The sequence below is a fragment of the Oncorhynchus nerka genome, unplaced genomic scaffold (assembly GCF_034236695.1).
Source record: "Oncorhynchus nerka isolate Pitt River unplaced genomic scaffold, Oner_Uvic_2.0 unplaced_scaffold_1298, whole genome shotgun sequence".
NCBI classification, from domain to species: domain Eukaryota; kingdom Metazoa; phylum Chordata; class Actinopteri; order Salmoniformes; family Salmonidae; genus Oncorhynchus; species Oncorhynchus nerka.
In genome coordinates, this window is record NW_027040045.1 from 65,316 (window position 1) to 92,500 (window position 27,185).

General features: G+C 47.2%; 1 protein-coding gene across 1 annotated transcript in view; it reads right to left on the reverse strand.

Annotated features, from left to right (window-relative positions):
• LOC115124127 (CUB and sushi domain-containing protein 2) overlaps window positions 1-27,185 on the reverse strand; it is a gene marked incomplete at both ends in the record, with an annotated part of 130,816 nt that overhangs the window by 55,912 nt on the left and 47,719 nt on the right. The window contains 4 exons of the mRNA XM_065015731.1: window positions 4,327-4,519; window positions 5,790-5,928; window positions 17,458-17,649; window positions 18,036-18,238. Coding sequence (XP_064871803.1) covers window positions 4,327-4,519; window positions 5,790-5,928; window positions 17,458-17,649; window positions 18,036-18,238 — 727 coding nt within the window. The remainder of the gene's footprint in view (window positions 1-4,326; window positions 4,520-5,789; window positions 5,929-17,457; window positions 17,650-18,035; window positions 18,239-27,185) is intronic.

Consider the following 27,185-nt stretch of genomic DNA (forward strand, 5'->3'; position numbering starts at 1 on the left):
CCTCTAGTTTCCTCTCCTATCCCCTCCTCTCCTCTAGTTTCCTCTCCTATCATCTCCTCTCCTATCCCCTCCTCTCCTCTCCTATCATCTCCTCTCCTATCCCCTCCTCTCCTCTCATCTCCTCTCCTCTAGTTGCCTCTCCTCTCCTATCATCTCCTCTCCTCTAGTGTCCTCTCCTATCATCTCCTCTCCTCTAGTGTCCTCTCCTATCATCTCCTCTCCTCTAGTTTCCTCTCCTATCATCTCCTCTCCTCTAGTTTCCTCTCCTATCATCTCCTCTCCTCTAGTTTCCTCTCCTATCCCCTCCTCACCTCTAGTTTCCTCTTCTATCCCATCCTCTCCTATCCCCTCCTCTCCTCTCCTATCATCTCCTCTCCTCTAGTTTCCTCTCCTATCCCATCCTCTCCTCTAGTTTCCTCTTCTATCCCATCCTCTCCTATCCCCTCCTCACCTCTAGTTTCCTCTTCTATCCCATTCTCTCCTATCCCCTCCTCTCCTCTCCTATCATCTCCTCTCCTCTAGTTTCCTCTCCTATCCCCTCCTCTCCTCTCCTATCATCTCCTCTCCTATCCCCTCCTCTCCTCTCCTATCATCTCCTCTCCTCTAGTTTCCTCTTCTCTCCTATCATCTCCTCTCCTCTAGTGTCCTCTCCTATCATCTCCTCTCCTCTAGTGTCCTCTCCTATCATCTCCTCTCCTCTAGTTTCCTCTCCTATCCCCTCCTCTCCTCTCCTATCATCTCCTCTCCTATCCCCTCCTCTCCTCTCCTATCATCTCCTCTCCTATCCCCTCCTCTCCTCTCCTATCATCTCCTCTCCTATCCCCTCCTCTCCTCTCCTATCATCTCCTCTCATATCCCCTCCTCTCCTCTCCTATCATCTCCTCTCCTCTAGTGTCCTCTCCTATCATCTCCTCTCCTCTAGTTTCCTCTCCTCTCCTATCATCTCCTCTCCTCTAGTGTCCTCTCCTATCATCTCCTCTCCTCTAGTTTCCTCTCCTCTCCTATCATCTCCTCTCCTCTAGTGTCCTCTCCTATCATCTCCTCTCCTCTAGTTTCCTCTCCTATCCCATCCTCTCCTATCCCCTCCTCTCCTCTCCTATCCCATCCTCTCCTATCCCCTCCTCTCCTCTCCTATCATCTCCTCTCCTCTAGTGTCCTCTCCTATCATCTCCTCTCCTCTAGTGTCCTCTCCTATCATCTCCTCTCCTCTAGTTTCCTCTCCTATCCCCTCCTCTCTTTGCTTAACCTCACTGACTTTTACGATGTGTCATTCCAAAATGTAAAGTACCCACTCAAAATGGTGTTCCTTATTCAACCACAACGTGTTTAGTGAGATTCAGTAATACATTCAAAACTGACTCTGTTCAACCCCAAACAGAGTTTACAGGTGACTCCCTGTCTTTTAGGCTCTGACTACCCCAAACTACTCTAACACAATAGGCCTCATCGATGCAGAGATCTCTAGACTATAAGGTCTTTAAATTAAAGCCCCGACGTATTTTGCCCCTTAAATGTCCAATTATGTTTAATCCTCACTTCCTGATAACAGATATTCACCACAACAGGATCCCAGCTCCCTGAGAAACAACCACAAACACAACACACAAATCAGTTACCAGACCCGTCAACCAACTGTTACACACAAACACACACACACAGGGGAGCCTGTGATCTTGAATGACTATGATCGTCTGTGATCCTGTATAAACAGCGTGTACTGTACGGTCGTGCCCCAAACAAACCACAAAGCCGGTCAACGCAGCGAGACACAGGAGTGTGTGTGACATCAAACGGGCGTTTAAAATGTATGAGAAGCCTTTAGTATGGCACCGACGACAGAGAGGCAATGATCAAACAGAGATCTCTCTCTCTCTCTCTCTCTCCCTCTCTCTCTCTCTCTGTGTCTCTCTCTGTCTCTCTGTCTCTCTCTCTCTCTCTCTCTCTCTTTCTGTGTCTCTCTCTGTCTCTCTCTTTCGGTGTCTATCTCTCTTTGTCTCCCTCTCTCTCTCTCTCTCTCTCTCTCTCTCTCTCTCCCTCTCTCTCTCTCTGTGTGTCTCTCTCTCTCTCTCTCTCTCTCTCTCTCTCTCTCTCTTTCTGTGTCTCTCTCTGTCTCTCTCTTTCGGTGTCTATCTCTCTTTGTCTCCCTCTCTCTCTCTCCCTCTCTCTCTCCCTCTCTCTCTCTGTGTCTCTCTCTCTCTGTCTCTCTCTCTCTCTCTCTGTGTCTCACTTTCTCTCTTTCTGTCTCTCTCTCTTTGTCTCTCTCTATGTCTCTCTCTCTCTCTCTCTCTCTCTCTCTCTGTCTCTCTCTCTCTCTCGCTCTCTGTATCTCTCTCTCTCTCTGTCTCTCTCTCTCTCTCTCTCTGTGTGTCTCTTTCTCTCTCTGTGTGTCTCTCTCTCTCTCTCTCATTTTTATACATATATATATATAGTGTTCATAATTATTCTCTGATTCGCTGCGAGGAAAGCTAGGGGTCGATAATTAAGCCCAGACAGACCACGGTCCATTGAGTGGATGATCAAGACCAAGAGCATTAAAGCAGCGTTTCTTCTCTGAAGACGTTTCGACACAGCTAATCCAACGCACTTTGTACTGGAAACAGTTGGAAGTTGAAAGGAACGATGTACAAGGTCGGTAACTACACAGGGGTGAATCCTTTTCAGCAATGTGCTTGAAGAGGAGTTTGAAACTAAAAGAGACACCGGTTTTTATAACACATACAGGCACAAACTAGCAGTCAGAGTGCAGAGTGCATTTATTTTTAGCGTAGCTAGCTAATACACAAACTGATGATAATATGCTTTTAAACCCAAATTAGTAAAGTAACAAACAGAAACAAAATCATCCCCAAATGTATCACTAATACAAAATAACAAAAACAGATAAGCACTTTACTCCTCCCACCATTTACATTTACATTTAAGTCATTTAGCAGACGCTCTTATCCAGAGCGACTTACAAATTGGTGCTTTCACCTTATGACATCCAGTGGAACAGCCACTTTACAATAGTGCATCTAGGTCTTTTAAGGGGGGGGGGGAGAAGGATTACTTTATCCTATCCTAGGTATTCCTTAAAGAGGTGGGGTTTCAGGTGTCTCCGGAAGGTGGTGATTGACTCCGCTGTCCTGGCGTCGTGAGGGAGTTTGTTCCACCATTGGGGGGCCAGAGCAGCGAACAGTTTTGACTGGGCTGAGCGGGAACTGTACTTCCTCAGTGGTAGGGAGGCGAGCAGGCCAGAGGTGGATGAACGCAGTGCCCTTGTTTGGGTGTAGGGCCTGATCAGATCACCACTAGGGGGAGGGCGACTTTATTCATCCCACCACTAGGGGGAGGGCGACTTTACTCCTCCCACCACAAGGGGGAGGGCGACTTTATTAATCCCACCACTAGGGGGAGGGCGACTTTATTCAGCCCACCACTAGGGGGAGGGCGACTTTAATCCTCCCACCACTAGGCGGAGGGCGACTTTATTCATCCCACCACTAGGGGGAGGGCGACTTTATTCATCCCACCACTAGGGGGAGGGCGACTTTACTCATCCCACCACTAGGGGGAGGCCACCACTAGGGGGAGGGCGACTTTATTCATCCCACCACTAGGGGGAGGGCGACTTTATTCATCCCAGCACTAGGGGGAGGCCACCACTAGGGGGAGGGCGACTTTATTCATCCCACCACTAGGGGGAGGGCGACTTTATTCATTCCACCACTAGGGGGAGGGCGACTTTATTCATCCCACCACTAGGGGGAGGGCGACTTTATTCATCCCACCACTAGGGGGAGGGCGACTTTATTCATCCCACCACTAGGGGGACCACCACTAGGGGAGGGCGACTTTACTCATCCCACCACTAGGGGAGGCCACCACTAGGGGAGGGCGACTTTATTCATCCCACCACTTTATTCATCCCACCACTAGGGGGAGGCCACCACTAGGGGGAGGGCGACTTTATTCATCCCACCACTAGGGGGAGGGCGACTTTATTCATCCCACCACTAGGGGGAGGGCGACTTTATTAATCCCACCACTAGGGGGGGCGACTTTATTCATCCCACCACTAGGGGGAGGGCGACTTTATTAATACCACCATTAGGGGGAGGGCGACTTTATTCATCCCACCACTAGGGGGAGGGCGACTTTATTCATCCCACCACTAGGGGGAGGGCGACTTTACTCCTCCCACCACTAGGGGAGGGCGACTTTATTCATCCCACCACTAGGGGGAGGACGACTTTATTCCTCCCACCACTAGGGGAGGGAGATTTTACTCCTCCCACCACAAGGGGGAGGGTGACTTTACCTCTCCCACCACTAGGGGGAGGGCGACCTACCTGTGTACTGCAGGATGAAGCCGTTGCTGCTGAGCGATGCGTCGCTGCGGAAGGCGAGGAAGAGTGTGTTGGAGCTGCTCTCGATGCGGTCGGGGACGTCAGTACCATAGAAACTCCCCAACAGAGGGTGGAGGGAGTCAGGGCCGTCATAGATGTGGAGGAAGTCATAGCTGGGCTCCAGACTGAACCTGAACGACACAGAGAAGGAGAGAATTGGTTACATAAGAAAATATAATTCTGTCAGGAATTGGTTAAGGATTCATCTAGACCATATGAACAGACCGGGGAATGACGTGGGTAAGGATTAATCTAGACCATATGAACTGACCAGGGAATGACGTGTTAAGGATTAATCTGAACTGACCAGGAATGATGAACTGACATATGAACAGAGGGAATGACGTGGTTAAGGATTAATCTAGACCGTATGAACTGACCAGGGAATGACGTGGTTAAGGATTAATCTAGACCATATGAATTGACCAGGGAATGACGTGGTTAAGGATTATTCTAGACCGTATGAACTGACCGGGGAATGACGTGGTTAAGGATTAATCTAGACCGTATGAACTGACCAGGGAATGACGTGGTTAAGGATTAATCTAGACCATATGAACTGACCAGGGAATGACGTGTTAAGGATTAATCTAGACCGTATGAACTGACCAGGGAATGACGTGGGTAAGGATTAATCTAGACCATATGAACTGACCAGGGAATTATTCATCTAGACCATATGAACTGACCAGGGAATGACGTGGGTAAGGATTCATCTAGACCTGAACTGACCATTCATCTAGAACTGACCAGGGAATGACGTGGGATTAAAGACCATATGAATTGACGTGGGTAAGGATTAATCTAGACCATATGAACTGACCAGGGAATGACGTGGGTAAGGATTCATCTAGACCATATGAACTGACCAGGGAATGACGTGGGTAAGGATTAATCTAGACCATATGAACTGACCAGGGAATGACGTGGGTAAGGATTAATCTAGACCATATGAACTGACCAGGGAATGACGTGGTTAAGGATTAATCTAGACCATATGAACTGACCAGGGAATGACGTGGGTAAGGATTATTCTAGACCATATGAACTGACCAGGGAATGACGTGGTTAAGGATTCATCTAGACCATATGAACAGACCAGGGAATGACGTGGGTAAGGATTATTCTAGACCATATGAACTGACCAGGGAATGACGTGGGTAAGGATTCATCTAGACCATATGAACTGACCACGGAATGACATGGTTAAGGATTCATCTAGACCATATGAACAGACCGAGACATGTTGATATTAGTTGACATTGACACTGTCCATGCATGTTGTCTATGAGGGAGAATCCAATCTTCGACTTGATGTCTCCCAATGGCATCAATGTTTGACAAAGGGAACATTTGATTGGAAGTCAGGATGTAATTCGATGTAATTAGTGTCATGCTCACTGGTTGAAATTGAGTGCGATGACGTAGTCAGGGGTGACAGAGACGGTCCAGTCGCACTCTCGCCCATGGGGGTACGGCTCGGGGTACTCTGGGGACAGGATCAGCCCAGTGGGGCCCGTCAGGTTCCCCCCACACGGAGCTGTGATACAGGGAGAGAGAAGAGAGGAAACATTATGATACAGGGAGAGAGGAGAGGAAACATGATGATACAGGGAGAGAGGAGAGGAAACATGATGATACAGGGAGAGAGGAGAGGAAACATGATGATACAGGGAGAGAGAGGAGAGGAAACATGATGATACAGAGAGAGAGAGAGGAGAGGAAACATGATGATACAGGGAGAGAGGAGAGGAAACATGATGATACAGGGAGAGAGAGGAGAGGAAACATGATGATACAGAGAGAGAGAGGAGAGGAAACATGATGATACAGGGAGAGAAGAGAGGAAACATGATGATACAGAGAGAGAGGAGAGGAAACATGATGATACAGGGAGAGAAGAGAGGAAACATGATGATACAGGGAGAGAAGAGAGGAAACATGATTATACAGAGAGAGGAGAGGAATCATGATGATACAGGGAGAGAGAGGAGAGGAAACATGATCATACAGGGAGAGAGAGGAGAGTAGTACTTCCGGGTTGGAGCGAGCGGTCGCATTCGCACTTCAGTCCGCAGGTTGTATAACTTTTCATTACATTTCATTACATTTCACTATAGTACAACGGTTTGATTTGTCTAATCTTAGCAATTTCTTCTTAGCTAGCTACATAGCCGTCTTTGTATCAAAGATAATTGCGTAATTATCGTATTTCGTCGTCCTAACGTAGTCTACACTGCTATCTGCCCAGCAGCTAGCCAGCTAGCCAGCTAGCTAACGTCCCCCGTCTACCTGAATAGCAGCACTGTAAAAACTATTACACTCAACTGAATGACCTGATTAGTGTAGTGTTAGCTAGCTACATAGTTGTCTATGCTGTCTTCGTATCCAAGATAATTGTGTAGTTTAGAGTGTGTAGTCTTAGAGTGATTATCTTAATTTACTGAGGTTAGCTAGCCAGCTATTTGTCGTCCTTAACATAGGAGACACAGCTAGCTAGCCAACAGCTAGCCAACGGCCACCGAATAGAACTTCCTCACTCAACAACCCGGTCGCATTCCGCTTCGCTCCACAGGTAGTATCACATTTTCATTTCATTTCATTACAGTACAACGGTTTGATTTGTTTGATCGTAGCTAGCTACATAGCTAGCTACATAGCCGTCTTTGTATCAAAGATAATTGTGTAGTCTAGAGCGATTTTCTAGGTTAGCTAGCCAGCTATTGTCGTTCTTTTAACGCAACGTAACGTAATCAACACTGCTAGCTAGCCAGCTAGCCCCCGAATAGCAGCACTGTTGAAACTATCACACTCAACGGAACGACTTGATTAGTGTAGTGTCAACAACGCAGCCACTGCCAGCTAGCCTACTAAGTCAACAACGCAGCCACTGCCAGCTAGCCTACTTCAGCAGTACGGTATCATTTTAATCATTTTAGTCAATAAGATTCTTGCTACGTAAGCTTAACTTTCTGAACATTCGAGACGTGTAGTCCACTTGTCATTCCAATCTCCTTTGCATTAGCGTAGCCTCTTCTGTAGCCTGTCAACTATGTGTCTGTCTATCCCTGTTCTCTCCTCTCTGCACAGACCATACAAACGCTCCACACCGCGTGGCCGCGGCCACCCTAATCTGGTGGTCCCAGCGCGCACGACCCACGTGGAGTTCCAGGTCTCCAGTAGCCTCTGGAACTGCCGATCTGCGGCCAACAAGGCAGAGTTCATCTCAGCCTATGCCTCCCTCCAGTCCCTCGACTTCATGGCACTGACGGAAACATGGATCACCACAGATAACACTGCTACTCCTACTGCTCTCTCTTCGTCCGCCCACGTGTTCTCGCACACCCCGAGAGCTTCTGGTCAGCGGGGTGGTGGCACGGGATCCTCATCTCTCCCAAGTGGTCATTCTCTCTTTTCTCCCTTAACCATCTGTCTATCGCCTCCTTTGAATTCCATGCTGTCACAGTTACCAGCCCTTTCAAGCTTAACATCCTTATCATTTATCGCCCTCTAGGTTCCCTCGGAGAGTTCATCAATGAGCTTGATGCCTTGATAAGCTCCTTTCCTGAGGACGGCTCACCGCTCACAGTTCTGGGCGACTTTAACCTCCCCACGTCTACCTTTGACTCATTCCTCTCTGCCTCCTTCTTTCCACTCCTCTCCTCTTTTGACCTCACCCTCTCACCTTCCCCCCCTACTCACAAGGCAGGCAATACGCTCGACCTCATCTTTACTAGATGCTGTTCTTCCACTAACCTCTTTGCAACTCCCCTCCAAGTCTCCGACCACTACCTTGTATCCTTTTCCCTCTCGCTCTCATCCAACACTTCCCACACTGCCCCTACTCGGATGGTATCGCGCCGTCCCAACCTTCGCTCTCTCTCCCCCGCTACTCTCTCCTCTTCCATCCTATCATCTCTTCCCCCTGCTCAAACCTTCTCCAACCTATCTCCTGATTCTGCCTCCTCAACCCTCCTCTCCTCCCTTTCTGCATCCTTTGACTCTCTATGTCCCCTATCCTCCAGGCCGGCTCGGTCCTCCCCTCCCGCTCCGTGGCTCGACGACTCATTGCGAGCTCACAGAACAGGGCTCCGGGCAGCCGAGCGGAAATGGAGGAAAACTCGCCTCCCTGCGGACCTGGCATCCTTTCACTCCCTCCTCTCTACATTTTCCTCTTCTGTCTCTGCTGCTAAAGCCACTTTCTACCACTCTAAATTCCAAGCATCTGCCTCTAACCCTAGGAAGCTCTTTGCCACCTTCTCCTCCCTCCTGAATCCTCCTCCCCCTCCCCCTCCTCCCTCTCTGCAGATGAATTCGTCAACCATTTTGAAAAGAAGGTCGACGACATCCGATCCTCGTTTGCTAAGTCAAACGACACCGCTGGTTCTGCTCACACTGCCCTACCCTGTGCTCTGACCTCTTTCTCCCCTCTCTCTCCAGATGAAATCTCGCGTCTTGTGACGGCCGGCCGCCCAACAACCTGCCCGCTTGACCCTATCCCCTCCTCTCTTCTCCAGACCATTTCCGGAGACCTTCTCCCTTACCTCACCTCGTTCATCAACTCATCCCTGACCGCTGGCTACGTCCCTTCCGTCTTCAAGAGAGCGAGAGTTGCACCCCTTCTGAAAAAACCTACACTCGATCCCTCCGATGTCAACAACTACAGACCAGTATCCCTTCTTTCTTTTCTCTCCAAAACTCTTGAACGTGCCGTCCTTGGCCAGCTCTCCCGCTATCTCTCTCAGAATGACCTTCTTGATCCAAATCAGTCAGGTTTCAAGACTAGTCATTCAACTGAGACTGCTCTTCTCTGTATCACGGAGGCCCTCCGCACTGCTAAAGCTAACTCTCTCTCCTCTGCTCTCATCCTTCTAGACCTATCGGCTGCCTTCGATACTGTGAACCATCAGATCCTCCTCTCCACCCTCTCCGAGTTGGGCATCTCCGGCGCGGCCCACGCTTGGATTGCGTCCTACCTGACAGGTCGCTCCTACCAGGTGGCGTGGCGAGAATCTGTCTCCTCACCACGCACTCTCACCACTGGCGTCCCCCAGGGCTCTGTTCTAGGCCCTCTCCTATTCTCGCTATACACAAAGTCACTTGGCTCTGTCATAACCTCACATGGTCTCTCCTATCATTGCTATGCAGACGACACACAATTAATCTTCTCCTTTCCCCCTTCTGATGACCAGGTGGCGAATCGCATCTCTGCATGTCTGGCAGACATATCAGTGTGGATGACGGATCACCACCTCAAGCTGAACCTCGGCAAGACGGAGCTGCTCTTCCTCCCGGGAAGGACTGCCCGTTCCATGATCTCGCCATCACGGTTGACAACTCCATTGTGTCCTCCTCCCAGAGAGCTAAGAACCTTGGCGTGATCCTGGACAACACCCTGTCGTTCTCAACTAACATCAAGGCGGTGGCCCGTTCTTGTAGGTTCATGCTCTACAACATCCGCAGAGTACGACCCTGCCTCACACAGGAAGCAGCGCAGGTCCTAATCCAGGCACTTGTCATCTCCCGTCTGGATTACTGCAACTCGCTGTTGGCTGGGCTCCCTGCCTGTGCCATTAAACCCCTACAACTCATCCAGAACGCCGCAGCCCGTCTGGTGTTCAACCTTCCCAAGTTCTCTCACGTCACCCCGCTCCTCCGCTCCCTCCACTGGCTTCCAGTTGAAGCTCGCATCCGCTACAAGACCATGGTGCTTGCCTACGGAGCTGTGAGGGGAACGGCACCTCAGTACCTCCAGGCTCTGATCAGGCCCTACACCCAAACAAGAGCACTGCGTTCATCCACCTCTGGCCTGCTCGCCTCCCTACCACTGAGGAAGTACAGTTCCCGCTCAGCCCAGTCAAAACTGTTCGCTGCTCTGGCCCCCCAATGGTGGAACAAACTCCCTCACGACGCCAGGACAGCGGAGTCAATCACCACCTTCCGGAGACACCTGAAACCCCACCTCTTTAAGGAATACCTAGGATAGGATAAAGTAATCCTTCTCACCCCCCCCTTAAACGATTTAGATGCACTATTGTAAAGTGGCTGTTCCACTAGATGTCATAAGCTGAACGCACCAATTTGTAAGTCGCTCTGGATAAGAGCGTCTGCTAAATGACTTAAATGTAATGTAAATGTAATGATACAGAGAGAGGAGAGGAAACATGATGATACAGGGAGAGAGAGGAGAGGAAACATGATGATACAGAGAGAGGAGAGGAAACATGATGATACAGAGAGAGGAGAGGAAACATGATGATACATGGAGAGAGAGGAGAGGAAACATGATGATACAGGGAGAGAGAGGAGAGGAAACATGATGATACAGGGAGAGAGAGGAGAGGAAACATGATGATACAGGGAGAGAGGAGAGGCAACATGATGATACAGGGAGAGAGAGGAGAGGAAACATGATGATACCGAGAGAGAGGAGAGGAAACATGATGATACATGGAGAGAGAGGAGAGGAAACATGATGATATAGGGAGAGAGAGGAGAGGAAACATGATGATACAGGGAGAGAGAGGAGAGGAAACATGATGATATAGGGAGAGAGAGGAGAGGAAACATGATGATACAGGGAGAGAGGAGAGGAAACATGATGATACAGGGAGAGAGGAGAGGAAATATGATGATACAGGGAGAGAGAGGAGAGGAAACATGATGATACAGGGAGAGAGGAGAGGAAACATGATGATACATGGAGAGAGAGGAGAGGAAACATGATGATACAGGGAGAGAGTGGAGGGGAAACATGATGATATAGGGAGAGAGAGGAGAGGAAACATGATGATACAGGGAGAGAGAGGAGAGGAAACATGATGATACAGGGAGAGATGAGGGGAAACATGATGATACAGGGAGAGAGAGGAGAGGAAACATGATGATACAGGGAGAGGAGAGGAAACATGATGATACAGGGAGAGAGGGAAACATGATGATACAGGAGAGAGAGGAGAGGAAACATGATGATACAGGGAGAGAGGAGAGGAAACATGATGATACAGGGAGAGAGAGGAGAGGAAACATGATGATACAGGGAGAGAGGAGAGGAAACATGATGATACAGGGAGGAGATGATGATACAGGGGAGAGGAAACATGATGATACAGGGGAGAGAGGAGAGGAAACATGATGATACAGGGAGAGAGGAGAGGAAACATGATGATACAGGGAGAGAGGAGAGGAAACATGATGATACAGGGAGAGAGGGATGAGATACAGGGAGGAGAGGAAACATGATGATACAGGGAGAGAGGAGAGGAAACATGATGATACAGGGAGAGAGTGGAGGGGAAACATGATGATATAGGGAGAGAGTGGAGGAAACATGATGATATAGGGAGAGAGAGGAGAGGAAACATGATGATACAGGGAGAGAGTGGAGGAAACATGATGATATAGGGAGAGAGAGGAGAGGAAACATGATGATACAGGAGAGAGAGGAGAGGAAACATGATGATACAGGGAGAGAGAGTGGAGGAAACATGATGATATAGGGAGAGAGAGGAGAGGAAACATGATGATACAGGAGAGAGAGGAGAGGAAACATGATGATACAGGGGGAGAGTGGAGGGAAACATGATGATATAGGGGAGAGAGGAGAGGAAACATGATGATACAGGGAGAGAGAGGAGAGGAAACATGATGATACAGGGAGAGAGAGGAGAGGAAACATGATGATACAGAGAGAGGAGAGGAAACATGATGATACAGGGAGAGAGAGGAGAGGAAACATGATGATACAGGGAGAGAGAGGAGAGGAAACATGATGATACAGGGAGAGGAGAGGAAACATGATGATACATGGAGAGAGAGGAGAGGAAACATGATGATACAGGGGGAGAGAGGAGAGGAAACATGATGATACAGGGAGAGAGGAGAGGAAACATGATGATACAGGGAGAGAGAGGAGAGGAAACATGATGATACAGGGAGAGAGAGGAGAGGAAACATGATGATACAGAGAGAGAGGAGAGGAAACATGATGATACAGGGAGAGAGAGGAGAGGAAACATGATGATACAGGGAGAGAGGAGAGGAAACATGATGATACAGGGAGGAGAGGAGGAAACATGATGATACAGGGAGAGGAGAGGAAACATGATGATATAGGGAGAGAGAGGAGAGGAAACATGATGATACAGGGAGAGAGAGGAGAGGAAACATGATGATAGAGAGGAAACATGATGATACAGAGAGAGGAGGAAACATGATGATACAGGGAGAGAGAGGAGAGGAAACATGATGATACAGGGAGAGAGAGGAGAGGAAACATGATGATACAGGGGAGAGAGGAGAGGAAACATGATGATACAGGGAGAGAGAGGAGAGGAAACATGATGATACAGGGAGAGAGGAGAGGAAACATGATGATACAGGGGAGAGAGGAGAGGAAACATGATGATACAGGGGAGAGAGGAGAGGAAACATGATGATACAGGGAGAGAGAGGAGAGGAAACATGATGATACAGGGGAGAGGAGAGGAAACATGATGATACAGGGAGAGAGAGGAGAGGAAACATGATGATATAGGGAGAGAGAGGAGAGGAAACATGATGATACAGGGAGAGAGAGGAAACATGATGATACAGGGAGAGAGTGAGAGGAAACATGATGATACAGGGAGAGAGAGGAGAGGAAACATGATGAGAGGGAGAGAGAGGAGAGGAAACATGATGATACAGGGAGAGGAGGGGAAACATGATGATACAGGGAGAGAGTGGAGGAAACATGATGATACAGGGAGAGAGGAGAGGAAACATGATGATACAGGGAGAGAGAGGAGAGGAAACATGATGATACAGGGAGAGAGGAGAGGAAACATGATGATACAGGGAGAGAGGAGAGGAAACATGATGATACAGGGAGAGAGGAGAGGAAACATGATGATACAGGGAGAGAGAGAGGAAACATGATGATACAGGGAGAGAGGGAGGAAACATGATGATACAGGGAGAGAGAGGAGAGGAAACATGATGATACAGGGAGAGAGAGGAGAGGAAACATGATGATACAGGGAGAGAGTGGAGGGGAAACATGATGATATAGGGAGAGAGAGGAGAGGAAACATGATGATACAGGGAGAGAGAGGAGAGGAAACATGATGATACAGGGAGAGAGTGGAGGGGAAACATGATGATATAGGGAGAGAGAGGAGAGGAAACATGATGATACAGGGAGAGAAGAGAGGAAACATGATGATACAGAGAGAGGAGAGGAAACATGATGATACAGGGAGAGAGAGGAGAGGAAACATGATGATACAGGGAGAGAGAGGAGAGGAAACATGATCATACAGGGAGAGAGAGGAGAGGAAACATGATGATACAGGGAGAGAGAGGAGAGGAAACATGATGATACAGAGAGAGGAGAGGAAACATGATGATACATGGAGAGAGAGGAGAGGAAACATGATGATACAGGGAGAGAGAGGAGAGGAAACATGATGATACAGGGAGAGAGAGGAGAGGAAACATGATGATACAGGGAGAGAGAGGAGAGGAAACATGATGATACAGGGAGAGAGGAGAGGCAACATGATGATACAGGGAGAGAGGAGAGGAAACATGATGATACAGGGAGAGAGAGGAGAGGAAACATGATGATACAGAGAGAGAGGAGAGGAAACATGATGATACAGAGAGAGAGAGGAGAGGAAACATGATGATACAGGGAGAGAGAGGAGAGGAAACATGATGATACAGGGAGAGAGGAGAGGCAACATGATGATACAGGGAGAGAGGAGAGGAAACATGATGATACAGGGAGAGAGAGGAGAGGAAACATGATGATACAGGGAGAGAGGTGAGGAAACATGATGATACAGGGAGAGAGAGGAGAGGAAACATGATGATATAGGGAGAGAGAGGAGAGGAAACATGATGATACAGGGAGAGAGGAGAGGAAACATGATGATACAGGGAGAGAGGTGAGGAAACATGATGATACAGGGAGAGAGAGGAGAGGAAACATGATGATATAGGGAGAGAGGAGAGGAAACATGATGATACAGGGAGAGAGAGGAGAGGAAACATGATGATACAGGGAGAGAGAGGAGAGGAAACATGATGATACAGGGAGAGAGTGGAGGGGAAACATGATGATATAGGGAGAGAGAGGAGAGGAAACATGATGATACAGGGAGAGAGGAGAGGAAACATGATGATACAGGGAGAGAAGAGAGGAAACATGATGATACAGAGAGAGGAGAGGAAACATGATGATACAGGGAGAGAGAGGAGAGGAAACATGATCATACAGGGAGAGAGAGGAGAGGAAACATGATGATACAGGGAGAGAGAGGAGAGGAAACATGATGATACAGAGAGAGGAGAGGAAACATGATGATACATGGAGAGAGAGGAGAGGAAACATGATGATACAGGGAGAGAGGAGAGGAAACATGATGATACAGAGAGAGAGAGGAGAGGAAACATGATGATACAGGGAGAGAGGAGAGGCAACATGATGATACAGGGAGAGAGAGAGGAAACATGATGATACAGAGAGAGAGGAGAGGAAACATGATGATACAGGGAGAGAGAGGAGAGGAAACATGATGATACAGGGAGAGAGAGGAGAGGAAACATGATGATACAGGGAGAGAGGAGAGGAAACATGATGATACAGGGAGAGAGGAGAGGAAACATGATGATACAGGGAGAGAGAGGAGAGGAAACATGATGATACAGAGAGAGGAGAGGAAACATGATGATACAGGGAGAGAGAGAGGAGAGGAAACATGATGATACAGGGAGAGAGTGGAGGGGAAACATGATGATATAGGGAGAGAGAGGAGAGGAAACATGATGATACAGGGAGAGAGGAGAGGAAACATGATGATACAGGGAGAGAGAGGAGAGGAAACATGATGATACAGAGAGAAGAGGAAACATGATGATACAGAGAGAGAGGAGAGGAAACATGAGAAGTACATGAAGATACAGATAGCAACAGAACATCCCTGCCCCTAAATTATGTCTGTGTTGAAGCCCCTGCCCATTTGTAAATTATAATTTTTTTAAACAAGACAATTGTGCTGTCTGGTTTGACTGATATCAGGATTTGAAGCGATTTATACTTTTACTTTTTGATAAGTATATATTTTTAAATTACATTTACTTCTAATACTTAAGTATATTTAAAATCAAAAACTTGTAGACTTTTACTCAAGTCATATTTTACTGGGTGACTTTTTTACTTTTGAGTCATTTTCTGTAAAGGCATCCTTACTCAGGATTGTAAGGGCATCTTTACTCAGGTTTGTAAAGGAATCTTTACTCAGGTTTGTAAAGGAATCTTTACCCAGGTTTGTAAAGGAATCTTTACTCAGGTTTGTAAAGGAATCTTTACTCAGGTTTGTAAAGGAATCTTTACTCAGGTTTGCAAAGGAATCTTTACCCAGGTTTGCAAAGGAATCTTTACTCAGGTTTGCAAAGGAATCTTTACTCAGGTTTGTAAAGGAATCTTTACTCAGGTTTGTAAAGGAATCTTTACTCAGGTTTGTAAAGGAATCTTTACTCAGGTTTGTAAAGGAATCTTTACTCAGGTTTGTAAAGGAATCTTTACTCAGGTTTGTAAAGGAATCTTTACCCAGGTTTGTAAAGGAATCTTTACTCAGGTTTGTAAAGGAATCTTTACTCAGGTTTGTAAAGGAATCTTTACCCAGGTTTGTAAAGGAATCTTTACTCAGGTTTGTAAAGGCATCTTTACTCAGGTTTGCTAATTGGGTACTTTTCCACCACTGCCAATTCATTGCCTTCATGTGCCAGCATAGCTAGCTCCAGCTTCTGTGGATATGTGGTTTGCAATCGAGCCAAACAGACCCCTTTGTGTAAGCTGCATTGTGGTAACTAATGAACTCTGAATCTGATATGGCCCTGACTGTATTTGACCAAGTTCAGTATAGTCAGAACCTATATCATGTATTTGGCTGAGTTAATAAAGGCCCATTTAAGAGGTTCAACAGTATTGAGACTCCACTAATGCCTGTCGACATCAAACCCCTGTTAGGTTTTCACCTGTAAAACCTTTGGAGCCAGGAACACACACGACTCATGACCGATCTCCCTCCGTTTGTGATTTCAAAGGAATGTTCAAACTAATTACGCCTTGCCCTGATTAAACAATGAAGCTAATTACAATGTCTTAATTGCTGTTGTTAACTAGCGACTCTCTCTCTCTCTCTCTCTCTCTCTCTCTCTCTCTCTCTGTGTCTCTCTCTCCCTCTGTCTCTCTGTGAAAAGACAGACAGACAGACAGGGGATGGGCGGATGGACAGACAGACATTGGGTGGCTGTGTGAAAATTACTTGTAGCTAGGTATAATTGGTACAGACTGGGTTGTAGGTTGGTATAATTGGTACAGACTGTACAGACTGGGTTGTAGGTGAAAAGACAGACAGACAGTACAGACTGGGTTGATAGGTATAATTGGTACAGACTGGGTTGAGGTTGGACAGACAGACTGGGTTTAGGTTGGTGGACTGGGTTGTAGGTTGGAAAATTACTTGTAGCTAGGTATAATTGGTACAGACTGGGTTGTAGGTAGGTATAATTGGTACAGACTGGGTTGTAGGTAGGTATAATTGGTACAGACTGGGTTGTAGGTAGGTATAAGGTTGGTATAATTGGTACAGACTGGGTTGTAGGTTGGTATAATTGGTACAGACTGGGTTGTAGGTAGGTATAATTGGTACAGACTGGGTTGTAGGTTGGTATAATTGGTACAGACTGGGTTGTAGGTTGGTATAATTGGTACAGACTGGGTTGTAGGTTGGTATAATTGGTACAGACTGGGTTGTAGGTTGGTTGTACTGGGTTGGTAGGTATAATTGGTACAGACTGGGTTGTAGGTTGGTATAATTGGTACAGACTGGGTTGTAGGTTGGTATAATTGGTACAGACTGGGTTGTAGGTTGGTATAATTGGTACAGACTGGGTTGTAGGTTGGTATAATTGGTACAGACTGGGTTGTAGGTTGGTATAATTGGTACAGACTGCAGGCGGGGTGTTGGGTTAACAGGTCTTACCTGTGCAGGTGGGGTGTTGGGTTAACAGGTCTTACCTGTGCAGGTGGGGGGGTCAGGCTGCCAGAAGAAGCGGCTGTTGATCTCTGTGCAGGTGATCTTGGTGGCCCCCTGAAGGACGTAACCGGGATCACACTGGAACAGGACATGGTCTCCGGGCTCCTTGCTGTCCCCACTGCGGGTCCCGTTGGCGGGCAGACCTGGGTCGTTACACGACGTGGCAGTGGACACTGGAGACAGAGGGGAAAGAGAATGTCTCTTTCCAGCTCTACATTTCTAACTGAATCCTAACTGGAATATTTCTTTTTCTTTTAACCTACATTTTATTTAATCACAAGCTGATGAAAAAGGTAGAGTCATTTCTAGAGATGTAGAATAGCTACTTCAACTTATATACCAATAAACAGTATGCATACAGTGCATTATCAACATGAACACATAGCATGTAGCTTCCATTCAAATCTCCCATTGGTACCACAGGCTCTATTTACAGTACGGGTGCATATACACGTTTATGATCCAGACCAATTCATTTTAAGGTTGGTTAACACTCAAACATATTCCCTCCTGCCCTTTTTTTCCTCTCGTGCAAACTATATAACATTCAACCTCTTACCAGAGAACTGCAGAGCGAAGCCCTGTTTGGATGTGAAGAAGTCGGTGGTGAACTGGAGGCTGACGGCTTTGAAGGTGCTGTGGGCGTCAGGCGGAAGGGTCGATCCGCTGAGCTCCCTCAGGAGGACCCCTCCGTCCTGGGGACCGTCCCAGATACGTAACACATCGTGGACCTCCTCCGTATGGAATACCAGGAAGTGGAGACTATGGAGGGAGGAAGAGGAGTTAGTCATGGAGGCTAGGGGGGAGGAGAGGGTGAAGTATAGAGAGGAAGAGGAGGTAGTCATGGAGGCTAGGGGGAGGAGAGGGGGAAGTATAGAGAGGAAGAGGAGGTAGTCATGGAGGCTAGGGGGAGGAGAGGGGGAAGTATAGAGAGGAAGAGGAGGTAGTCATGGAGGCTAGGGGGAGGAGAAGGGGAAGTATAGAGAGGAAGAGGAGGTAGTCATGGAGGCTAGGGGGTAGGAGAGGGGGAAGTATAGAGAGGAAGAGGAGGTAGTCATGGAGGCTAGGGGGAGGAGAGGGGGAGGTATAGAGAGGAAGAGGAGGTAGTCGTGGAGGCTAGGGGGAGGAGAGGGGGAAGTATAGAGAGGAAGAGGAGGTAGTCGTGGAGGCTAGGGGGAGGAGAGGGGGAAGTATAGAGAGGAAGAGGAGGATGAGGTAGTCGTGGAGACTAGGGGGAGAGGAGAGGGGGAAGTATAGAGAGGAAGAGGAGGTAGTCGTGGAGGCTAGGGGGAGGAGAGGGGGAAGTATAGAGAGGAAGAGGAGGTAGTCGTGGAGGCTAGGGGGAGGAGAGGGGGAAGTATATAGAGGAAGAGGGAGGTAGTCGTGGAGGCTAGGGGGAGGAGAGGGGGAAGTATAGAGAGGAAGAGGAGGTAGTCGTGGAGACTAGGGGGGGAGAGGGGAAGTATAGAGAAGAAGAGGAGGTAGTCGTGGAGGCTAGGGGGAGGAGAGGGGGAAGTATAGAGAGGAAGAGGAGGTAGTCGTGGAGGCTAGGGGGAGGAGAGGGGGAAGTATAGAGAGGAAGAGGAGGTAGTCATGGAGACTAGGGGGAGGAGAGGGGGAAGTATAGAGAGGAAGAGGAGGTAGTCATGGAGACTAGGGGGAGGAGAGGGGAAGTATAGAGAGGAAGAGGAGGTAGTCATGGAGGCTAGGGGGAGGAGAGGGGAAGTATAGAGAGGAAGAGGAGGTAGTCATGGAGACTAGGGGGGAGGAGAGGGGGAAGTATAGAGATGAAGAGGAGGTAGTCATGGAGGCTAGGGGGGAGGAGAGGGGGAACTGTTTTAACTGACGTACTGTCCCAGTCTAGAGACTGTTTTAACAGATGTACTGTCCCAGTCTAGAGACTGTTTTAGCAGATGTACTGTCCCAGTCTAGAGACTGTTTTAGCAGATGTACTGTCCCAGTCTAGAGACTGTTTTAACAGATGTACTGTCCCAGTCTAGAGACTGTTTTAACAGATGTACTGTCCCAGTCTAGAGACTGTTTTAACAGATGTACTGTCCCAGTCTAGAGACTGTTTTAACAGATGTACTGTCCCAGTCTAGAGACTGTTTTAACAGATGTACTGTCCCAGTCTAGAGACTGTTTTAACAGATGTACTGTCCCAGTCTAGAGACTGTTTTAACAGATGTACTGTCCCAGTCTAGACAAGCTGATAGTCTTCCAACAGTAAATCTCTTTAACCAGACATCTGTCAACCAGCTTGGGCTGAACAAATAAACTGATGCCTTTCATCACTCCAATACAGTAGGATGCTGGTGTGTGTGTGTGTGTGTGTTGTGTGTTTGTGGTGTGTGTGTGTGTGTTGTGTGTTTGTGGTGTGTGTGTGTGTGTGTGTGTGTGGTGTGTGTGTGTGTTGTGTGTTTGTGGTGTGTGTGTGTGTTGTGTGTGTGTGTGTTGTGTGTTTGTGGTGTGTGTGTTTTGTGTTGTGTGTTTGTGGTGTGTGTGTGTTGTGTGTTTGTGTGTTGTGTGTGTGTGTGTTGTGTGTGTGTGTTTGTGGTGTGTGTGTGTGTGTGTGTTGTGTGTTTGTGGTGTGTGTGTGTGTGTGTGTGTGTGTGTGTGTTGTGTGTTTGTGGTGTGTGTGTGTGTGTGTTGTGTGTTTGTGTGTGTGTGTGTGTTGGTGGTGTGTGTGTGTGTTGTGTGTTGTGTGTTTGTGGTGTGTGTGTGTGTGTGTGTGTGTGTTTGTGGTGTGTGTGTGTGTGTGTTGTGTGTTGTGTGTTTGTGGTGTGTGTGTGTTGTGTGTTTGTGGTGTGTGTGTGTGTGTGTGTTGTGTGTTTGTGGTGTGTGTGTGTGTGTGTTTGTGTGTGTGTGTGTGTGTGTGTGTTGTGGTGTGTACACATGGACTAGACTAGAGGAAGAACACTTACACAGGAGAGGGGAAAGCTAACTAAGGGATTGATTGATTCCTGAGATACGAGGGAATTTTATTTAACCTTTATTTAGCTAGGCAAGTCAGTTAAAGAACAAATTCTTATTTTACAATGACGGCCTAGGAACAGTGGGTTAACTGCCTTGTTCAGGGGCAGAACGACAGGATTTTACTTTGTCAGCTCGGGGATTTGATCCAGCAACCTTTACGGTTACTGGCCCAACGCTCTAACCACTAACCCAATGCTCTAATCACTAGGCTACCTGCTGGTTACTAGTCCAACACTCTAACCACTAGACTACCTGCTGGTTACTAGTCCAACACTCTAACCACTAGGCTACCTGCTGGTTACTGGCCCAACGCTCTAACCACTAGGCTACCTGCTGGTTACTGGCCCAACGCTCTAACCACTAGGCTACCTGCTGGTTACTGGCCCAATGCTCTAACCACTAGGCTACCTGCTGGTTACTAGTCCAACACTCTAACCACTAGCCCAATGCTCTAATCACTAGGCTACCTGCTGGTTACTAGTCCAACACTCTAACCACTAGACTACCTGCTGGTTACTAGTCCAACACTCTAACCACTAGGCTACGTGCTGGTTACTGGCCCAACACTCTAACCACTAGGCTACCTGCTGGTTACTGGCCCAACGCTCTAACCACTAGGCTACCTGCTGGTTACTGGCCCAACGCTCTAACCACTAGGCTACCTGCTGGTTACTGGCCCAACGCTCTAACCACTAGGCTACCTGCTGGTTACTGGTCCAACGCTCTAACCACTAGGCTACCTGCTGGTTACTGGCCCAACGCTCTAACCACTAGGCTACCTGCTGGTTACTGGCCCAATTCTCTAACCACTAGGTTACCATCCAGAGAGCTAACTAAGTGATGTATTGACTCATGAGATATAAGAGGGATTAATTGATGGCAAGAGGGTAAGCAAACTAAGTGATTCATTGATGGCAAGAGGGAAAGCGAACTAAGTGATTCATTGATGGTAAGAGGGAAAGCGAACTAAGTGATTCATTGATGGTAAGAGGGAAAGCAAACTAAGTGATTCATTGATGGTAAGAGGGAAAGCGAACTAAGTGATTCATTGATGGTAAGAGGGAAAGCGAACTAAGTGATTCATTGATGGTAAGAGGGAAAGCGAACTAAGTGATTCATTGATGGTAAGAGGGTGAGCGAACTAAGTGATTCATTGATGGTAAGAGGGTGAGCGAACTAAGTGATTCATTGATGGTAAGAGGGTGAGCGAACTAAGTGATTCATTGATGGTAAGAGGGTGAGCGAACTAAGTGATTCATTGATGGTAAGAGGGTGAGCGAACTAAGTGATTAATTGATGGTAAGGGGGTGAGCGAACTAAGTGATTAATTGATGGCTGCCAGCAACAGACTGAAGGTGAAGAGTTTAGAGGGAAATGAGAGACAATACTCTCAGCATGCTTCAGTAGCAGACCAGTGTTGGGTAGAAGATATATGAAACAGATCAAGGAGATGTACCAGATCAGATCAAGGAGATGGAAGCCATGTTAATGAACACCACTATGTATACAACAGCTACATCAAATTGGTGTGGTGGCTAATTTCTGTATGTACCAAATGAGGAGAAACAAACTTCACACACCAGTCAGAGTTATACTTAAACTACATCTTTAATAATAAGAGCTTTGCAATAGCACTTGACTTACAATGATGCACCGTTTCTAATGAACCGTTGAGAAGTGACAACACAAAAGTACAAAGATCTTTTATAGCCAAGATACACCACTCTCAACCTACATGACGAACAACAGATACATAGAATGGTCACAAGGTTAAGATTTGTATGAAAGGTATCTACTTCATTGTAAAGACCAGTGTCTGGTCCTCCTACTCCAAACTGGAATCGTCTCTTCCTGGTACGGTATAGCAAATAAACATTAACTCATGTTCTCTGGAAAGCTCTTTAGGTTTTATCACCCAAAGACATCGTAAATCTCCTCTGTCAGTGTTATCTCATAGAGGCTCATCCTCAGTAGAACACACACACAATAATTAACAGAATACTATATTCTGTCTAATATAAAAAATAAAAAACATAATATAGAATCTTGCAATTTCCTACGACATTGGTAAGACACAGGGTATAGAAATTGATGCGTAGAATTTCACAGTTCAGTTTTTAAAACTTAACAGTCATACAAGGCACAGCGTTTAACCGTGTCATGTGACCTTAACATTTAATGCATCCCCCTTGACACAATCACGATAATAATCATGGCCTCTAAACCTTCCAGCTGCCAGCTGGACCCTATTCCAATTAAACTACTGAAAGAGCTACTTCCTGTGCTTGGCCCTCCTACAGAACGTTGAACATGATACATTTCTCCCTATCCCCTGGATATATACCAAGCTAACGAAAAGTGGCAGTAATAAAGCCTATCCTAAGAAAAAAAGCCAAACCTTGACCCAAATATATATATTTTTTAACTACCGGCCCATATCAAATCTCCTATTCCTCCCATTTTGACACCATCAATCACCACATTCTTTTGGAGAGATTAGAAACCCTAATTGGTCTACACCGATAAGTTGTGGCCTGGTTTAGATCTTATCTGTTGGAAATATATCCGTTTTTCTCTGTGGATGGTTTGTCCTCTGACAAATCAATGGTAAGTTTCGGTGTTCCTCAAGGTTCCGTTTTAGGACCACTATGTATTCACTATATATTTTCACTATATATTCTACCTCTTGGTGATGTCATTTGGCAACACAATGTCACCTTTCACTGCTATGCAGACGATACCCTGGAAGCCTGTGTTTCCGACATAAGGAAGCGGATGGCATCTTTTATTTTTTCCTTTTAAACTCATTTCCTGTTTGAAGTTTCATCTTGGTTTCGCCAGTAGCATCATTTCTGGGGCACTCACAGATAATATCTTTGCAGTTTTGGAAACGTCAGAGTGTTTTCTTTCCAAAGCTGTTAATTATATGCATAGTCGAGCATGTTTTTGTGACAAAATATTGCGCTTAAAACGGGCACGTTTTTTATCCAATAATGAAATAGCGCCCCCATAGGTTGAAGAGGTTAAACTCAGACAAAACACAGATGCTAGTTCTACGTCCCAAGAAACAAGGAGATCTGCTGTTTGATCTGACAATGAATCTTGATGATTGTACAGTTGTCTCAAATAAAGCTGTGAAGGACATTGGCGTTACTCTGGACCCTGATCTATCTTTTGCCGAACATATCAAGAATAGTTTAAGGCCAGCTTTTTTCCATTTTAGTAATCTTAGTAACATTGGACTTTTTGTCCAGAATCTTGACTAGAACCCAAAAATGTGATCATATTTCTCCAATGCTAGCCTCTCTACACTGGATTCCTGTTTCTCTGATAACCTACAAAGTACTACGTATCTCTCCGATTTGGTCCTGCCGTACATACCTACACGTACGCTACGCTATGCAGGCCTCCTTATAGAATATCATTTCTAAGCAAACAGCATGGCTTTCTCCTGTGAATGATCTGCCTATCCATGTGAGAGACGCAGACTCAGTCTCGAACCTTTAAGTCTTTATTGAAGACTCATCTCTTCAGTAGGTCCTATGATTGAGTGTAGTCTTGCCCAGGGGTGTGAAGGTGAACGCCAAGGCACTGGAGGTACGAACCATACTTTCTGTCCCTGCCCGGCCAGCTTCCTTCTCTCCACTGGGATTCTCTGCCTCTAACCCTTTTACGAGGGCTGAGCCACTGGCTTACTAGTGCTCTCCCATGTGTCAAGTCATGCCAGCCCCCCGTCTGAGTCTACAGTATCTATGCTGCAACAATGTCCCGAGGGGCTAGGATCAACCTCTCGTATCTGGTGTAATTCTCCTTTCTCATCTGGTGTGATCTTACATCATACTCCCTCTAATTCTCCCATCTCTCTCTCCCCTCCTGGAGGACCTGAGCCCTAGGGCCGTATCTCAGGACTAACTGGCCTGATGACTCCTGGCGGTCCCCAGTCCACCTGGTTGCGCTGCTGCTCCAGTTTCAGCTGTTCTGCCTGCTGCTATGGAACCCTGACCTGTTCACTGGACGTGCTGTTTCTACCTTCTCCATCACTCTCTCTCGCTGTTGCACCTTCTTCACAACCCTGTCTGTGTGAAGGGACCATTACTGGCTGTCAGTAATGTGCACGCTGAGGAACTTGAATCTTTTGAAAATGCTGCTGCTGGATGTGACTGAAATGGCACCCTATTCAATACAGGACCCTGGTCAAATGTAGTGCACTATATAGGGACTAGGGTGACATTTTGGGATGCATCCCTAGACACCGACAACCACCAGACAACCACTTCAACCTATACCACTCCTCGCCCCCTAACTCTGACCCCTCCTCCCTCCTATACAACTCCTCCTCCCCTAACTCTGACCCCCTAGCTCTACATGTTAAGGTAACTGGCTCTACATGTTAAGGTAACTGGCTCTACATGTTAAGGTAACTGACTCAACATGTTAAGGTAACTGGCTATACATGTTAAGGTAACTGACTCTACATGTTAAGGTAACTGGCTATACATGTTAAGGTAACTGACTCTACATGTTAAGGTAACTGGCTCTACATGTTAAGGTAACTGGCTCTACATGTCAGGGTAACTGGCTCTACATGTTAAGGTAACTGACTGTCTCTTTCTCTCTGTCTCTGTCTCTCTTTGTGACATCCCAGGTCTTGGCAGAAGGAAACCCTAGTCTTGTACTTCTTTTCAGTCAGCCAATCCTCTCGCTGCCAATGCTCACTAATCCTCATAACGCTCTCTCAGGCGCTAGGGTTTATGGGATTACTAATGCTAGGCGTGACAGACTGCAACGTGTGTGTGTGTGTGTGTATGTGTGTATTTGCATGTGTGTGTGTGTGTGTGTGTGTATTTGCATGTGTATGTGTGTGCGTGTGTATTTGCATGTGTGTGTGTATTTGCATGTGTGTGTGTGTGTGTGTGTGTGTGTGTGTGTGTGTGTGTGTGTGTGTGTATTTGCATGTGTGTGTGTGTATTTGCATGTGTGTGTGTGTGTGTGTGTGTTCATGGGTTGCTGGATCATTGTCATCTTCAGTGAACACGAAAAAGGTAGTGATATCGAACAAATGAAATAGAGAAACACACCCCCATCCCTCCTTCCTGAATTCTTCCTGGTGTCTAGCTAGCAGTACACACCCCCATCCCTCCTTCCTGAATTCTTCCTGGTGTCTAGCTAGCAGTACACACCCCCATCCCTCCTTCCTGAATTCTTCCTGGTGTCTAGCTAGCAGTACACACCCCCATCCCTCCTTCCTGAATTCTTCCTGGTGTCTAGCTAGCAGTACACACCCCCATCCCTCCTTCCTGAATTCTTCCTGGTGTCTAGCTAGCAGTACACACCCCCATCCCTCAATCCCTCCCTCCTGAACCAGGGATTCAAACCACCTCACTATGTTCCACTGTCCTCTTATCTCCTATGTATCAGTCTGTTCACTTCCACCATCCCCTTGAGTTCTCTTATATTATCTTCTCTCTCATAATGGGGGGGATTGACATGGCAGGGACTGTGTGATCCTGAATCACACTCTAGGCTGAGTGACCAGATATGAAACACACTGGGCTGGGTGACCAGATATGAATCACACTAGGCTGAGTGACCAGATATGAATCACACTAGGCTGAGTGACCAGATATGAATCACACTAGGCTGAGTGACCAGATAGTCTACAAATCCAGATGTGAATCACACTACGCTGAGTGACCAGATATGAAACACACTGGGCTGAGTCACCAGATGTGAATCACACTAGGCTGAGTCACCAGATATGAATCACACTAGGCTGAGTCACCAGATGTGAATCACACTAGGCTGAGTCACCAGATATGAATCACACTAGGCTGAGTCACCAGATGTGAATCACACTAGGCTGAGTCACCAGATGTGAATCACACTAGGCTGAGTCACCAGATGTGAATCACACTAGGCTGAGTCATCAGATGTGAATCACACTAGGCTGAGTGACCAGATGTGAATCACACTAGGCTGAGTCACCAGATGTGAATCACACTAGGCTGAGTCACCAGATGTGAATCACACTAGGCTGAGTCACCAGATGTGAATCACACTAGGCTGAGTCACCAGATGTGAATCACACTAGGCTGAGTCACCAGATGTGAATCACACTAGGCTGAGTGACCAGTTAGTCTACAAATCCTATTAATAAACACACACCGACACACACACCGACACACACCGACACACACACACACACACCCCGACACACACAACCTTCTTATTTTTTTTATCAATGATGGCAGATCAAATATTATACTAAAAATAAAGCCTCAAAATTGTCAGGACCTGAGACCTGCTCGTGAAGGACATGAGGAAAGGAGAGAGGGGGTGAGAGAAGGAGAGAATGCGGTGAGGGGGTGAGAGGAGGGGAGAAAGAGGTGAGAGAGGGGGTGAGAGAAGGGGAGGAAGAGGTGAGAGAGGGGGTGAGAGAAGGGGAGGAAGAGGTGAGAGAGGGGGTGAGAGAAGGGGAGGAAGAGGTGAGAGAAGGGGTGAGAGAAGGGGGAGGAAGAGGTGAGAGAGGGGGAGGAAGAGGTGAGAGAGGGGGAGGAAGAGGTGAGAGAGGGGTGAGAGAAGGGGAGGAAGAGGTGAGAGAGGGGGTGAGAGAAGGGGAGGAAGAGGTGAGAGAGGGGGTGAGAGAAGGGGAGGAAGAGGTGAGAGAGGGGGTGAGAGAAGGGGAGGAAGAGGTGAGAGAGGGGGTGAGAGAAGGGGAGGAAGAGGTGAGAGA